This window comes from Solanum tuberosum, unplaced genomic scaffold, assembly GCF_000226075.1.
Source record: "Solanum tuberosum cultivar DM 1-3 516 R44 unplaced genomic scaffold, SolTub_3.0 scf00458, whole genome shotgun sequence".
Lineage (NCBI taxonomy): Eukaryota > Viridiplantae > Streptophyta > Magnoliopsida > Solanales > Solanaceae > Solanum > Solanum tuberosum.
The window spans coordinates 1,577-18,512 of record NW_006239378.1 but is presented as its reverse complement, the minus strand read 5'-3'; the positions used below and the strand labels follow the sequence as shown (position 1 = coordinate 18,512).

The following is a 16,936-nucleotide window of genomic DNA, read 5'->3' as shown; positions in this document are numbered from 1 at the left end:
GGTCTATACCTTGCTTGAACAAGAATGGTTCATCCCAAATATAGAACTTGGCATCATGATTGAGCTTTTTCTTTTGTTTGGTGGTTGCACCCGGAGGATAATTGCCAATTACTATCAAATTCACAATGTTTGCATACCATGGCACTTGAGAGATATCTAATGCCATCAATTGTTCATCCAAAAACTCTTCCCAAATTTTCTCAACTTCATTTACATAAGACAAATCCTCCAACCTAGATAAGTGATATGCTATTTGATTTTCAGTATCTTTCCTGTATTTGATCGCAAGGTCAAATTCTTGGAGAAACAATATCCATCGAATCAGCCTTGGTTTTGCATCTTTTTTGTTGAATAAGTACCTAATAGTTGCATGGTCAGTAAAAACAATCACCTTAGTACCTACAAAGTACGATCTGAACTTGTCGAGGTGAACACTAGAGCTAGCATCTCCTTTTTAGTCACTATGTAATTAGCTTGTGTAGAGTCAAGGGTCTTGCTTGCATAATAGATCGAGTGGAACACTTTATTCTTTCTTTGTTCCAACACTGCACCCACTGCTACGTCGCTTGCATCACACATGAGTTCAAATGGTAATCCCTAATCAAGAGCAATTAAGATGGGAGTCTCAATTAAGTTACTCTTCAACATCTCAAAAGCTTTCAAACACATCTCATCAAAGTTGAACTGCGCCTCCTTCTCCAAAAGACTGCACATAGGTCTGGCAATCTTGGAAAAATCCTTGATGAATTGCCTGTAAAAACCTGCATGACCAAGAAAACTATGCACCCCTTTTACAGAAATGAGAGGGGGCAATTTCTCAATAATTTCTACCTTAGCCTTATCAACCTCCAAACTAGATTTAGACACCTTGTGTCCCAACATTGTCCCCCCTCTTACCAAAAAATGACACTTTTCCCAGTTTAGAACTAAGTTATTGTCTTCACATCTAGCAAATACTTTATCAAGATTTCGGAGACATACCTCAAAAGATTTTCCAAAGACGGAAAAATCATCCATGAACACCTCAACAAAGTCTTCCACCATATCATGAAAAATGGCCATCATACACCTTTGAAACGTCGCCGGTGCATCGCAAAGTCTGAATGGCATGCGCTTGATAGAATATGTGCCATAAGGACAAGTGAACGTGGTCTTTTCCTGATCCTCGGGTGCAATCAAGATCTGGTTGTAACCGGAATATCCATCTAAGAAACAATAGTACTCCTACCATGTTAATCGGTCAAGCATTTGATCAATGAAGGGAACGGGGTAGTGATCTTTCCGGGTAGCATCATTTAGTTTCCGGTAATCCATGCAAATTCTCCACCCAGTCATTGTTCTAGTAGGAATCAACTCATTCTTTTCATTCCTTACCACTGTCATACCTCCCTTCTTGGGAACACATTGTACCGGACTTACCCACTTACTATCAAAGATGGGGTACACAAATTCCAACATTTAGCCACTTTATGACTTCCTTTCTTACCACTTCTTTCATCACAGGATTCAGTCGACGTTGATGTTGTTCTTTGGGTTTGTGATCCTCCTCCATGTAAATTTGTGCATGCATAACGCCGGACTAATCCCATGAATATCAGCCATCTTCCATCCAATTGCTTTCCTCCTCTGCTTTAAGATCCGCAATGCCGCATTAACCTGTAAATCAGATAATTCTGCAGAAAGTATAACAAGCAAAGTTTCATTAGTACCCAAATAAGCATACCTTAGGTGATCCGGTAGAGTTTTCAGTTCCAACTTAGGGGCTTCTTCTATTGATGGCTTTGGTGGGGTACCCCAACTCGCGATCTAGTGACTCCACTTGCGTCCTACGAGTGTCTACTAGTGCTAGATTTAAGCATGATTCAATATCTTGAGCTTCAGTGTCTCCCTCTATCTCATGACCCACTAACACTCTTTCTAAAGGATCTTCGGGCACAACTACTTGTGATTCTGCTATGCGATCAACCACAGTAATAGCAGACAACTCTTCATAAATAGAAGCCAATTTTAAAGCGCGGTAAAAATCAAATACCTCAACCTTATCATGTGCCATCATAGTTAGTTCACCAGCTGCTATATCAATTAATGCCCTACCCGTGGCCCAAAAAGGTCATCTCAGAATGAATGGAACTTAATAATCGGGTTCAAAGTCTAAGACCACAAAATCTACCAGAAAAATCAATGAACCAACTTGCACTAACACATCTTCTACCACCCCTTCTGGACTAGCAATAGATCTATCAGCAAGTTAGAGAATAATAGTGGTTCGTTTTGGACTACCCAACCCAAGCTTTTGATACAAAGATAAGGGCATCAAATTTATACTTGCCCCCGTATCGTACAACCCCCGAGTAGGAATACTTTGCCCAGTTGTAATTTGCACAGTAAAACTACCCGGATCTTTTAACTTTTTAGGCAGTCTGTTTTGGATCCTTGAGCTGCACTCCTCAGTAAGTGCTATAATTTCATAGTTCGTTAGCCTCTTCTTGCTAGTCACAATGTCCTTCACGTATTTAGCATACTTCGGGATACCCTGAAAAATGTCAACCAAAGGTAGATTAATGTGAACTTGTTTAAGGAGAGAGAGAAACTTACCGAAGCATTCATCTTCATTCTGCTATTTTTGCCTTTGTGGAAATGGAGGTGGTAATTTCTTTTGAGGAACGGGTGCCTCAACATTGGAGCTTTTTACTACCTCTTCCATCTTCTTTTTTTTGTTACTTACCTCAGTGTCTCTCTTCTTTGGAGCTAGTTCCTCTAATTGCAGCCCATTTCTAGTACTTACCGCATGCAATTGTTTTGGGTTGCGCTCAGTATCATCAGGCAGCCCACCTTGGGGACGCAAGTTCAAAGAATTAGCCATTAGCGCAACTTGTTTCTCTAAACTCATTTTGGACATCTGGATGTTTCTAAAGTTCTCATCCTGCTTATTTACTCTAGCATTTAATTTGGTCCATATTTTAGTCATGAGCTTTTGGAGTAGCTCTTCATTGGTCATCCCTCCTTTTGGTGCACTAGGATTTACGCCTTGGTTAGGATTTTGGTATTGTTGCCCAGCCCCTTGAGCACGGTATTGGTTCGCCCATTGCGCCTGATTTTGGTTTTGGTTCTGGTTCCCACCCCATGAGAAGTTAGGATGATTCTTCCAACTAGAGTTGTAACTATTGCCATAATTTTGTTGACCTCCACCCCTTTGCGCATTCCCACATAATTCACGGAATCCAGGTTTGCCTCACATTACTCAGTTTCATGAGTTCCACTACCACATACCTCACACTAATTGGCTGCCTGTTGTACAACATTTACTGGTGCCTGATTTAGAGCCAATTGTTTGAAATGTAAGGTTATATTGTGTTGCATTGCATCTAACTTGGCATTTAAGGCAGTAGCTTGGTCTACATCCAAGATCCCTGCAGCTTTTTGGGTTGTGGTTCTAGACATTTCCCCTTCATACCCTTGATTGCCTTCAGAAAGCTTATCAAGTAAGTCGAAGAACTCTTCACTTGTTATGGATAGGGCTTGTCCACCCACTGAGCTATTAAAAAGAGCACGAGCATTATAATCTAAACCCTCAAAGAAAGTGTGAGCAAGTACCTCATTAGTTTGCATGTGGTGTGGGCAAGCATTCATCATTCATTTGAAACGCGCCCATGCTTGGTACATGTATTCCCCTTGCTGTTGACCAAAGTTTATTATCTCACCCCTCAACTTGGCAGTTTTCTTGGACGGGAAGAATCGACTCAAAAACTTCTTGCTAAAAAATCCCAAGTAGTGATGGTAGTTTGGAGGTTCAGAGTCTAACCAACGCCTTGCGGCTCCTAACAATGAGTATGGGAACAATGTTAGCCTCACATAGTCTGATGAGACTCCAATTGGGATGTATGTATCTGTAATATTTATGAAGTTCCTAAGATGGATTTGAGGATCCTCATAGGAAAGACCAGTGAATTACCCATTAGAATGAAGGATTTGTACCATGCTCTGCTTTAGCTCAAATCTACCCCCCGGTGGAGGTTTTCTAATACTAGATGCTAAATTCGATGTGAGTGGGACTGTCATATCATGTACAGGCCTTCCAGGTATAATAGGTGGGACCCCTTGGTTAATCGGATTTCCTTAGTTATTCGGGTTCCTTTGGTTATTCATATTTTCCGGGTTATTCAAGTTGTCTTGATTATCATCATCAATGTTTTCCAGAAAACCGAACCCCAATTCTCCATGTCATTCTTGATTTACCATTTTCCTGCGCTGGCATAATACTCTCTCGGGTTCGTTGTAAGGGTCAACAAGTTCTCCTTTTCGAGCTAGACCTGAAAATCAAGTGCCTGCAATAAACAAGCTAAGATCAAGTAATTAATATCTAAATAATCTAATTGTAGACTTAAAAAGATTGAATATAGATCAATTTCTAAGTCCCCGGCAGCGGCGCCAAAAACTTGTTGCTCCCCAGTATACACGCAAGTGTACGCGGTCGCGCAAGTAATATAGATTCTATAAGAAATGAGTTATCGTTCCCACAGGATTTATGATCACTTTATATTTAACACTTAATTCTACAAATAAAAGTAAAAGTAACATTTTCAAGAGTTGATGATTGATTGTTAACTACTACTAATTATGCAATAAATGAAAGTAACTAATTGTGAACGACTTTAATATGATGATTCAAGCAAGATAAAAGAAATTCCAGGGATACAGCATATAATGATTATCATGTATCATATTATTGGCTTAGAACTAACTTCAGTTGTCAAGTTACTGATTTATAGGGTTGATGATATGATCCGGGTTATACGCCTCTCATCGCCTACCCCAGTTAGCTATCTAACTGCATCGTTGAGCGGGGATAAATAAACTAACTAGCGAGAATTTATATTTCATCTTATTTCGTAACCAAGAAAGGTGTTCGTCTGGGCATCCCTCCTGAACACTAATCACCTCAATTTAATGGGTGAACCAAGCTCTCTATATTCCCTGGTCTATCTAATCTCTCCTCTCCCGATTTTAAGATTAGACAATAGATTTATCTTATGGTGTGCAAGCATAAAATACTAAAACAAGAATATAGAAGTAACTTGTATTGACAACCAAAAATTAAATTCAACAACCTCAAATAATCAACAATTAATTCGTAGCTACAGCCCCAGAACTAGGGCTTTTAGCCACTCATGCTAATTAGAAAACAAGAAAATACAATAGTTCATGCAATTTCTGGAAAATAGAAGAGTTAAAAGGATGAAAACCTATTACAAACTTGAATTCTTGCTCTTGTATACTAAATCAAAACTTCCACCCCTATTATGGAGCCCTAAGGATCTATTTATAATAGTAGGAAAAGTTGGGAACAAAACCTACTCAAATTAGGAATCCTATTTAATGTTTAAAACTTGGAAAAGTTGGCATCACGGTGAGGCGTTGCGCCTAACATCGCACCCCAAACATGCCCCAGTCCGGCATCCTCTGGCACGGCGCGCCTCTCAGCTCGCCTAGCACTGCTTATTTTTGCCATGGTCGTTTTCTTGCTCATTTTTTCTCCTTCTTTCTTTGCTCCAACTCCAATTTCATCGATGGTTCCTGAAACATCTAATCATGTGTGTGAGTTTGCAATCATCACAAGTTACACAAAATATTAAGCTAATGAATAGACATCATTCTTCAATCTAATAGATTCATGGGCAATATTGACAATTAAGGCATATAAATATGCCTAAGATGATAAAGCCAATGTGGTTGCAGATGCCTTAAGTCGAAAATCCTTTGAAAGTATTTCTTTGCGTCATTTACCCTTGCTCCTTGAGTTAAGAGCCTTGAATATTTGTTTCACACTTGATTCAAATGGTTCAGTTATTGCTAATTTGCAAGTAAAGCCAATATTATTTGAACAGGTCAAAGAAGCACAAAAGATAGATGAGACACTTGTAAAATTGACTAGAGAAGTTCAAAATGGGGAAAAGCTTGATTTTACATTAACAGAGGATGGTGTCTTATTTTATCAGAACAGGTTATGCATCCCTAATGATGACAATTTGATTAGAAAATTATTGAATGAAGCACATACTTCACCATATACAATGCATCCTGGAGGTACAAAGATGTACCAGACCATCAAGAACATTATTGGTTGGGAAATGGGTATTAAGAGAGACATTGCGGAGTTCATTTCCAAATGTTTGGTTTGTCAACATTTAAAGGCAGAACATCAGGTCCTAGTTGGTTTACTACAGCCCTTGTCGATACGGGAATGGAAATGGGAGAGAATAACTATGGACTTTGTTTTTGGACTTCCTCGCACCCAAAGAAATCATGATGCAATATGGGTAATTGTGGACAGGCTAACCAAGAATGCTCACTTCTTAGCAATCAGGATGGATTACTCACTTGAGCATTTAGCCGAATTGTACATTAATGAGATTGTAAGACTACATGGGATCCCTATGTCTATTGTATCTGACCAAGACCCAAGGTTTACATCCAATTTTTGGGGTAGCTTGAAGGAAACTTTGGGTACTAAGTTGAAATTTAGCACTTCGTTCCATCCTCAAACAGACGGCCAGTCGGGAAGAGTGATACAAATTTTGGAGGATATGCTTTGAACTTGTATTATGAAGTTTGAGGTTCGGGACGAACACTTGGCTTTGATAGAATTTGCTTATAATAATAGCTGCCAATCAAGTATTGGAATGCCTCCCTATGGAGCCCTATACGGAAGGAAATGTCGGACCCCTCTTTGTTGGAGTGAAGCTGGTGAAAGAAAGCTTGTTGGTCCTGAAATTGTGCAACAAACAGAGGATAAGGTAAAATTATCAAGGATCGTCTAAAGATTTCTTCGTATTGACAAAAGGCGTACGCTGATCTTAAAAGGCGTGACATTGAATATCAAGTGGGAGATAAATTATTTTTAAAGGTGTCTCCACGGAAAAAGATTATAAGATTTGGCCAAAAAGGAAAACTTAGTCTTCGATTTATTTTACCTTATGAGATACTTGAAAGGGTTGGACCAGTTGCATGTAAATTAGCTTTGCCACCGAAGTTGGAGAAGATCCACAATCTCTTTCATGTTTCTATGCTCAGAAGATATCGTTCTGATCCATCACATGTTCTTCCAGTTGAATCTATTGAGGTTAATCCTGACTTGACATATAATGGAGAACTTATCCGAATTGAAGCTCGAGAAGTAAAGCAACTTAGAAAAAATAGAATCCCCTTAGTAAAGGTAATTTGAGGAACCATTCTGGAAAAGAAGCTACCTGTGAAAGAGAAGAAGGCATGAGGACGCAGTATCCACACTTGTTCCGGGACTAGTGTTAGGTAAATTTCTAGATGAAATCTATTTAAGGGGGAGAGAGTTGTAACATCCCTAAATATTAATCAAGAGTCATATGCTGATTTACCATTTTTAATTATTACAATATGTTTTACTCTTATTTTGGGAACTTGAAATGTTTTGAGAATTGCTTACTTGCTTAACATAAATTGTGATAGTAATTTAAGGTATTGTATTGGAGTGTTTTCGTAATATTCTAATTAGAATTATGTATAACTTTAAAGGGAGGTGAGAGATATACATATAGGTATATATGTATGCTTTTTGCGCAGCCAACTTTTTGTTTGGGCAGCCCCTTTTGGTGACATCTGTAAATGTGATAAGTATCACTTTTGTAACTATATATTTTCACACCTCCTTTAATTAAATTCGTTTCCCTCAAGTCTAACAACATTAGAACCTTAGCTAAACAGATTGTTCTTCAAAATCACAAGAGAAAAACTTGGCCCTTTTGGCTGGAATTCGAAGACACACACTTCTTTTGGTAAGTGACGAAATCTGTTTCTGAGCTGGGTAGTGTTTTTGGTATTTTATGCATATCTCTGTCTCTAGAACTTATTTTACAGTGAATAAATATGATTTGGAAAGCTAATTCGTATACCTACAACTCTTATGTTTATGTAAAACTCTAATTTGGTTGTTATGAATTCTAAATAGGGGACGCAAAATAGGACAAGTTCTGTCCAGATTTTGGAATTTCAAATCCTGTATGAACCCCTGTTAGTGTTTTGAATATATCTTGTTGTACAAAATATATTTTGTGGTGATTCTTGTTTTTTTGCAACCTTAAGATATGTAGATACATCTTTCATGAAGGTTATAAAGTCTAGTTTTGCAGTTTTCATTTTCAAATCTAAGTTGGGACATGAGGTACTAGACTGGCCAGAATCACTGTTCTGGGAGCATAGTCGTATTTGTACAAGCTAAGCTTACTTGTGATGATAATCTTGTTTTACATCAACATTATTGAGCTGCTAGGAATTAAAGAAGCTATTTAATTGTATTTTTAAGGTTGTATATATTCGTGAACAAGTTGAGGACCTTGAAACGTTGGTTGGTCTACGGTCTGAACTCGTGAAGTTGTGTTGAACTGTTTCTTTCCTAAAGCACTGAGGTTTGTGTATAAACTTGTACTTGTACTCTGTTTACCTGCTGGTATATCTGAAAGTTATCTTGGTACCTTGATTACCTCTTGTCACTTTGCATTGCTGTGTTGGTATCCTTTAAGACGTTAAAGACATTCGTGTAACTCGCCCACTTGTACGGACTTTTTGATCACCTGGCACTCTTGTTGGGACCTTGTCCTTCTTGTGGCTGTGACTTTGTCACTATTGGCATGCCTCTTGATTCGGATCATTTGCCATCTTGACTGTGGAGTTTTAGTTCGTCTTAAGAATGGAAGTTGTCCATTTTAAGTACGAACTAGAAAGTCATTTTTAATATGGTTCTTGGTTCTCTTGATTATTGGGCTTTAACCCTTCTTGATACAAGGCGTCGGCCCTTCTTGATACTTGTTTGTGCTTGGTGTGAAGACATGATGTACATATTGGGCGAGCCTTGTTATTGAATCTATTGGAGAATGGTGCTATGAGCATTCTTGATATTTGGATCTTAAAATATCGAATTTGATACTCTTGATATATTGTTTACTTGATTTATTTATTATGTTTGATTATATATGATGCCCATGACTTGTAAAAAGGTAGCTTGGTTAATCTGAGGGCTCCGAACCTATAGTTTTGCACCACTAAGCTATATCCTTAGAGATAGTTGTTTCTATCGTAGGGATTGATTGAGAGGAGGCGTGAAGTGGGCCATTGGAGATGGAGATTTTGAGAGCTTTAAGGAAGATCACATTTGCATATAGGCATCTATATTTTTGTATAAACCTTGGGACTTGTACATGATCTATGTGTTGTATATTTTACATGAAATTTTTGAAGACTAATTTGATCATGTCACCATGGATTGTAATATAAGTATGGCCCTATGTTTTGTTCTTCTGGGGTGTATAAGCCCAAGTCTTGTAATATACTAAATTTACTATTTGTTTAGAATATTTGTGTAAAGCATGAACCGGCTGATTTTGGGTACTCGAAAGTGGGTAATATTCTTGTTATTTCATCCTTAGGAGTGAGGATAATATATGCATGAAAAGCTCGTTAGTTATTTGCTTAAATTATTTTTGACATCACATAAATGTTTAAATGGGAAAGATGCACATCCTTAACTATATATATATATATATATATATATATATATATATGAACCTAATCCCTCTACTAAATTATAATCAATATGGCCTTCGTTAATCTCATTTAAATGTCACAAGTACTTAATTAGATTTCTTGTTTAAGTGGTAGTATCCTTTTGAAAGGGTCGCTACACTCACTGACTTTCTTTATCCATACGTTTGTCATTCCTGTATCAATCCACTCCTTAAGTAGTGAGATTCTCATTTGACAATCGTCGTATTCATTTCCACATAACCCTAGTACTACCACACCATGAAAGTCTGTTAGATACCTCACATGAACACATCATATATATCGATAAGATCGTACCCAAATAGCCACACATTTCTAACCCTTGAATAGCTGCAAAACATTACCAAATTTGTTATATCTTTAGCCCAAGCAATTTGCATTCTTTCTTAGATCGGGTCGATAACAAAAGTAACACACTTCATAAATCTGACGAAGTAAGCATTGGTACTATTGTAGTAGTCGTATCATGACTCTCTTTAATATACAATCAATCTATGGAATCTAGTTAAGATTCTAAACTCAATTGGCGCAACCTAATTTCATCATTCACCAAACAACCCATACATGTTATGACAACTTTACTAACTGTATTTCCCAAGTAATGATGTTCATTTTCTAGTTGTCCCTTATGAAACTTCTTGCATGTTGTCACATAACTAGATAAAGTACAAAATTTAACCTCATAGGCTGCAACACATATCTTTCGTCTCTCTATATTCAGAAACCATATCTCCTCATATCGCTCAAAGTTTGGGGTATATAATTGGATGAAGAAGGTAGAAAGTGATGACCTAAGTCATAGGTAATGCCTTTACTAATCGGCACTCAACATGAGACTATCACCACATTTTGCGTCTCCCCAAAACTAGTATGTCACAAACTCAACATTAAGCTTCTCCACTATATTCGTTTTACGAAGCAGCTCAAAACAATCAACAATGAAAGCATAAGCATCTTCATAATCAATACTTATGAAGAATGAGGGTTTCAACTTTATGAACTTTATAAAAAAATCATTTTGATCACTAGTCATTACAGGCCCTATAGTCAATCAAGAAAAATATACCTATTTCCAAGGACACTTTTTTTTTCTTCCTGGTGTTTTTTCAAATTCTAATACTCTAGTACTAACCATATGTGAAATAGAGTGAAGAACTTCATATACCAATTTGTATCACCTAGATACCAATTGGATTCAAGTAGTAGCACGAAAGAAAGAAGTAATGAAGTTTTCCTAAAGTCCTATAGCCTCTCGAAGAAAAGTAAAGGCGTCCACATACCGTTCTGCAAGACTCTACTAGACTTGTCCTTGTGTGATGAGATCACCGAACCTAAAGCTCTGATACCAAATTTGTCACGACCCAAAATGAGTTGTGAATGGCACCCACACATAACCTCCTAAGTGGGCGAACCAAGGAATTCAAACCCCAACATATATCAATAATTCAACTACGAATAACAACAATAATAATGCAGAAGATCAAAATTTATTAAAGTAAGCAATCAAATAAACCTCTAAAGTCTAACACTTATTATCCCCAAAATTTGAAAGTCATCACATCAAGAACATCTAGTCTTCAAATACTAAGTCAGAATATTAAAGACACCAAAATAAATGAATAAAATAGTTTATGTCTGAAAACTAAGGACATCATGCCATGACCAAGAGAATCCAACACGAGCTGGAATGAATAGCTCACCCTGGAACTTGATGTGCTGGAGAGTGGCTAGAGATGAGGGCGAGTCGAAGTCACTGAAGCTTAACAACCGGCTATGCGGCCGGTAAAGTGTTTCACGGACCATGGAGACTTAAACGGTCTGTGAAACCTCCCTTAAAATATTTACCCTTTAATGCCTCATTACTTTCATACCCCTTTTTTATTTTAAAATGATATATATCTATTTTTATTCATTTGTTGACGTCATGCAGACGCCAACACCACCCTTTTTTGTAAGAATCTATATAAAATATGTCTATATATGGTAAGTTAATTACTTTATTATTATTATATATATAAAAAAATTATTATTTTTTTGAAACTAGCCCTATTTAAAATGTAGAAAAAAAATTTAAATTATTTTTTCTTAATTTTGTTGGTCAAAACTATTATATAAAAGTCAAAGATCAAAAGAAGGTTTATCTTTTTTCAAGTCATGCTTATTAATGAGTTAGAAAAATTCTTTCAAATTTATATAGATTAACAATCTAAATCCTTTATAGTGTCTCGTGTAATGTCACATCACTTGCAAAATTATTGTTTTAAAATGTAATTACTAAAGTTGTTTGACTTAGTTATTCTTTACATCTTTTTTTCGTCAATTAAATTTTATTTTACTCTATAACAACCTATTTATTAAAAAATGATTATACTATTTATTTTGATAAGGCAAATCAATTTTAATAGGAATTTATCTTATTAAATAAATTTTATTAATTATATTTTGAATTTAAATTTGGTAACTATTACTATAAAAATAATTACTAGAGCTATTGGACTAAGTTATTCATTATATCTTTTTCGTATATTAAATTATATTTTACTCTATTAAAAAAATTATTCCAAAAATAAATTAGACTATTTATTTTGATATATAATACAAATATATTTTATTAGGAGTTTATTGGAATTTCCTTGATATTTGATTTTATCGATTCAAAATTAATAGAAATCATATTACAATACTTATGTAACATCCGGCAATTTGAAATAGCTATGAAGAAGCTTAGAATTGGAAATAGTCATTTTTTTGAAAGAATTAAAGATCTGGAAAATTGGCTAAGTATGGGAAAAAGTGAGTTTTTGGTCCAACTTTGAACAGTCATAACTCCTAGCTCAGGATGAGTTGGGTGTAGTTCCAGTTTATGGTTGCGAAGCTCGTGGAATGATCTTTCCAACGCCGCCGAGTTCGCTCAATTCTGAGTTCGTATGAGTGAGTTATACCCTTTGGAAGTTGGGCAGTTGGCAGGGAAGTGAATTCCGTCCGGAATTTAAGGGTATTTTGGTCTTTCCCTAATCATTTCTTTGGGTTATATTGAGGTGTTAGGCTGATTTTTTTACATCAGTTTTTCCCTTTTTTTTAAAGAGTGAGAGTTAGGGCTTGGGAGATAAGAGAGAAAGAAGAGGAGAAGAAGAGGTGAAAGGGAAGATCAAGCAAGGAGATCATCGTGGATAACGTCGGGGGTGATCCCTACTAGGTATGTGAGTTCATAGTGTTGGGTTGGTTCTTTCCGCCACACTCCAAACTCGTTTAATTTCGAGAAAGGATTGATTCTGTTTGTTGAAGTTGTTGGTTGTATTTGTTGAAGTTGTTGGTTGTGATTGTGTTGAAGTTCTTGTTGATTTGGGACGTGTTTCCGGTTGTGTTTGTGAGTTGAAATCTATTGTATGTTGAGGGGTTTATGAATCTAAGTGGTTGGGGATGGATCCATTGAAGTTAAGGAGGTTTAGAGTTGGAAAAATGAAGGAGAAAAGTCGAAATTTTCGGGGAAAAGGGCTGGGGTGTCGCGCCAGCCAGCGCGCCCCAAAAGGGGCTCTGAATCCCAGCCTTTGGGGCGGCGCGCCTAGCAGAGCGCCAGCAGGCCCCTTCTGAGTTTTGAGGGCTGGCGCTCCGCGCCTTGCAGAGCGTCAAGGATGCCAAGTTTCCCCATTCTTTCCCCACTTTCTCATGCATGTTCCTTGGTATTGTACCTATGTTTCCTAGTTGTTTCCAACACTCCAAGGTACGTCTAAACGTCGAAGAACGTTATCCATAAACATGTGATCATATACCTTGAATCCATAATCCAATTCAAGGCGAGTTAGGATCAAAGTCAAGTGAAGTTAGAAGTCAAGCTTAGAAGTTAAGTAAGTCAAAGCAAGTCTTTAAGGCTTTCCAAGAGTCTTCATTGAACGTTTTAACTTCTTTTTAAGGCTCAAGTTCCAAGTTAAGTATAGAGTTCCAAGTTAAGTATAGAATTTCAAGTTAAGTATAGAGTTTCAAGTTGAGTAAAGAGCATAGAGTTTCAAGTTAAGTAAAGAGTATGGAGTTTCGAGTTAAGCCAAGAGTAAGAGTCAAGTGCATTTCTCAAAAATTATTAGGGAACTAAGTATTCCAAAGAAGTTTTATAAATGTTTTTCACATTTAAGATGAGAGGAAACTAAGATTTCCAAAAGAGTTTTGAGAAGTTTGAGTACTATCTCTTTTTGAGAAAAGATGAGTTTTGCGAAAGAGTTTCTAAAACATGATTAGTATGACAAATCGAGTATGTCATCAATGTTTAAACAGTATGGTCTCTAGATATACCATCAATGTTTAAGCAGTATGAATATCCCGAGTCATCAATGATCATATTAAAATATGGTTTTGATATATCTTTTTAGAAAGAGTTTTCAAGAGCCTTTGGGCTAAGTTTTTGAGTAATTATCTCAACTAAAGAAAGATGTGTTTAAAACACTAATGAGCTAAAGTATTTTTTGGGAGTAGTCTTGAGCACCGAATTGGGGACACGAGTTCATATTAACTCAAACTCTCCATAAGAACCATGTAGCCAAACATGGGATTTGACGAGTCATACTTTTTTAGATGATCACGTAAAGTTAAGCTAGTGGATCCACTAAGTTAAAGTTAAAGTAAGGTCCTATATCACGGCAAGGTATAGGATGGTCCTCGGGCAACGTGAGGTAAAACGTTGTATCACTACTTAAACATGTAGTGGTAGCTATCGGTTGAAGAAACTCCCACAGTAGAAATTGCATGGTTCCTCGAGGGGTCTGCTTAGTATGGATGGGGGTATGGGACTTCATTCATGCATTGCACAAGTAGACTTTGAGAGGAAGCATGGTATTTTTATGATATTATAAATATGATTTTGACGTCATGTTTTAAATAGTTTTACAAGCTTTATATATATTGCATGTGTCTTATTGCTTTATGTTGAGATCAGTTATTCATGAGTTGAACAAAGCCAAGGTAAGTTCTCTTTTGTATCCCTTTCAAGCTTAAGTTATTGTTTAGCGGTCCAGCTCGCATACTCGTACATTCCATGTACTAATGCCAGTTGGCCTGCATCTTATTATGATGCAGACGCAGGTACCCAGGATCAGCATCCAGCACGCCGTTGATCCAGTTGAGCACTCCAGAATCAGTGGTGAGCATCATTGCATTTCGGAGGACTCAGTTATTTTGTTTTCTTAGTTTTGTTTGTTTAGGATATTGCGGGGTCTGTCCCAACATCCATCTCAGTATTTTAGAGGCTTTATAGACAGTCAGTCAGTTAGTACTGAGTCTCTCGTCTATGTATATATGTAAATATTCTATTTTGAGACTCGAGTTGCCTTTTTGGCCAGTTTTTATCAGTTGGGTTGTTTTATGACCTTTCATTTCATTGAGTTATTTTGTTGAGTTAGGTTTCCGCTGAGTTAAGATAGCCAGACCAAGGGTTCGCTTGGGGGCCAGCAATGGTCTTCGAGTGCCGGCCACGTCCAGGGTGTAGGCTCGGGGCGTGACAACTTAAATGAATAATTTTGCCTACTGACATATCCTCATATAGTGGTTAGTGAAATTTGTGTTTGAGGAAGTTTTTGGGTGTGAAGAAATTGAAAAGGGTCTGAGTAGGAATGAAGTGGGAAATGGTGAAAACTGAAAAGAGCGGACAATGAGAGAGAAAAAAATCATACTTATTTTCTTTGTATATTATTTATCTTTTTAATATATAATTTTTGATGTGTCATAAAAAAAAATATGATATATAAAAAATAACGTTGGAATACCATGTGTAGTTGGTTGTATTATATACCCAATGATCAAGTGAGACAGGAGTTTAAAATATTATTCTTTATCGAGTTTAAGTATTTATTTGACAAAATGATAAGTAAGAAGGTTCAATTAACAAACGGAATCAAATACAATAATTTTTCAAATCATAACGCCCCTAAATATTCACAACTAACATTTTTGCTCTTGATAATGGGAGTGACCAAATTTCATGTCACCCTAAATAATCAAGGTTGGAAAAATAAAAATTTCACCCAAAAATAAAATTCATGTTAAATAGCAATAATAAGAGAATAACAACAACATCAAATACTCTAATCAAATAAAAATATAATATCCAAACAAAGTAATTAATACCACTGCTTACAGCTTGATGGTGTCAAGAGTAAGAGACTAACCATACTTTCTAACTAAATAACATTCTTTTATGTCACTCAACTCATCATAATATTATTCTCGCACTATTTTCTTATAGACTATAGAAAATAATCAATAGATTACTCTTTATTGCTCTCTTTGATTTTTGGTGGAAATATTTTTTATAAATGAATAGAAGCTCTCAATTTATAGAAATGAAAATTAAAATGTCAATTTTTCTCTGTAATAATAATTAGTTGGTCGCTAATTTTCAACAAAGTAGATTTGCTTTCATCAAAAGATGGTGCATTTTCTTCCTCATTAATAGATATGGACCTCACAGCCCCGCCTAGTCGATTTTCTCTATAACGTTTTTCACCTTCAAAATCTTTGATGGATGCTTGAGTTTTAAAAAGTTGCTTCAGTAGCTCTTCTTATCCTTTTCATATTTTCTTTGTGGAATTATAAAGAACCTTCCAATTGTTCTATCGTCGTAGAGTCTAAATTCTTAGACTCCTCAATAGCACACATCACACTATCAAATTTAGAATAAAAAGAGCAAAGGAGAAGATCTACCACACAACCCGCAACCCATTTACTTGTGGGTTGGGCCGACTGTTTTTTGGCCCACAAAAAAAATGGGTCAGCTCGGCCTAATCCGTCAAATTTTAAAGCCTGTATGGATTGGCCCGAATGGGATGGGCTAGCCCATATTGACATCTCTACAAAAAATAGTTTGTAGATAACTCTCTGTTGCTCTCTCTAATTTTTGGTGTGTTTTTTTTAAAATGAACAGAAGCTCTCAATTTATAGGAATGAAAAATGTCAAGAAAAATCTTGTATTAAATAACTGGTTGCCAATTTTCAACATAGAGTTCCACGAAATTTCTTGTAGAGTCCCACAAAATTTCAGTGTCTACGGTCATGATGATGATAGTGGTCAAATTTCTGCACCCTAACTAATTACCACCACGGCACCACCAATTCAAATCTTTGTAAAAACAAAAACTTCTTGTCACGACCCAAAATGAGTCGTGAATGGCACCCACACTTAACCTCCTAAGTGGGCGAACCAAGGAATCCAAACCCCAACATGTATCAATAATTCAACTACGAATAACAACAACAATAATGCGAAAGATCAAAACTTATTAAAGTAACCAATCAAATAAACCTCTAAAGTCTGACACTTATTATCCCCAAAATCTGAAAGTCATCACATCAAGGACATCTA

General features: G+C 36.4%; 1 protein-coding gene across 1 annotated transcript; it reads left to right on the top strand.

The window, feature by feature from the left end:
• Positions 1-5,567: 5,567 nt before the first annotated feature.
• On the top strand, positions 5,568-7,213 carry LOC107058188 (uncharacterized; the record flags this gene model as incomplete). Its single annotated transcript, XM_015303592.1, has 4 exons — positions 5,568-5,595; positions 5,737-6,413; positions 6,609-6,794; positions 6,905-7,213. Coding segments are annotated over exons 1-4 (1,200 nt in total), but the record flags the coding sequence as incomplete, so codon positions are not given.
• Positions 7,214-16,936: the final 9,723 nt, after the last annotated feature.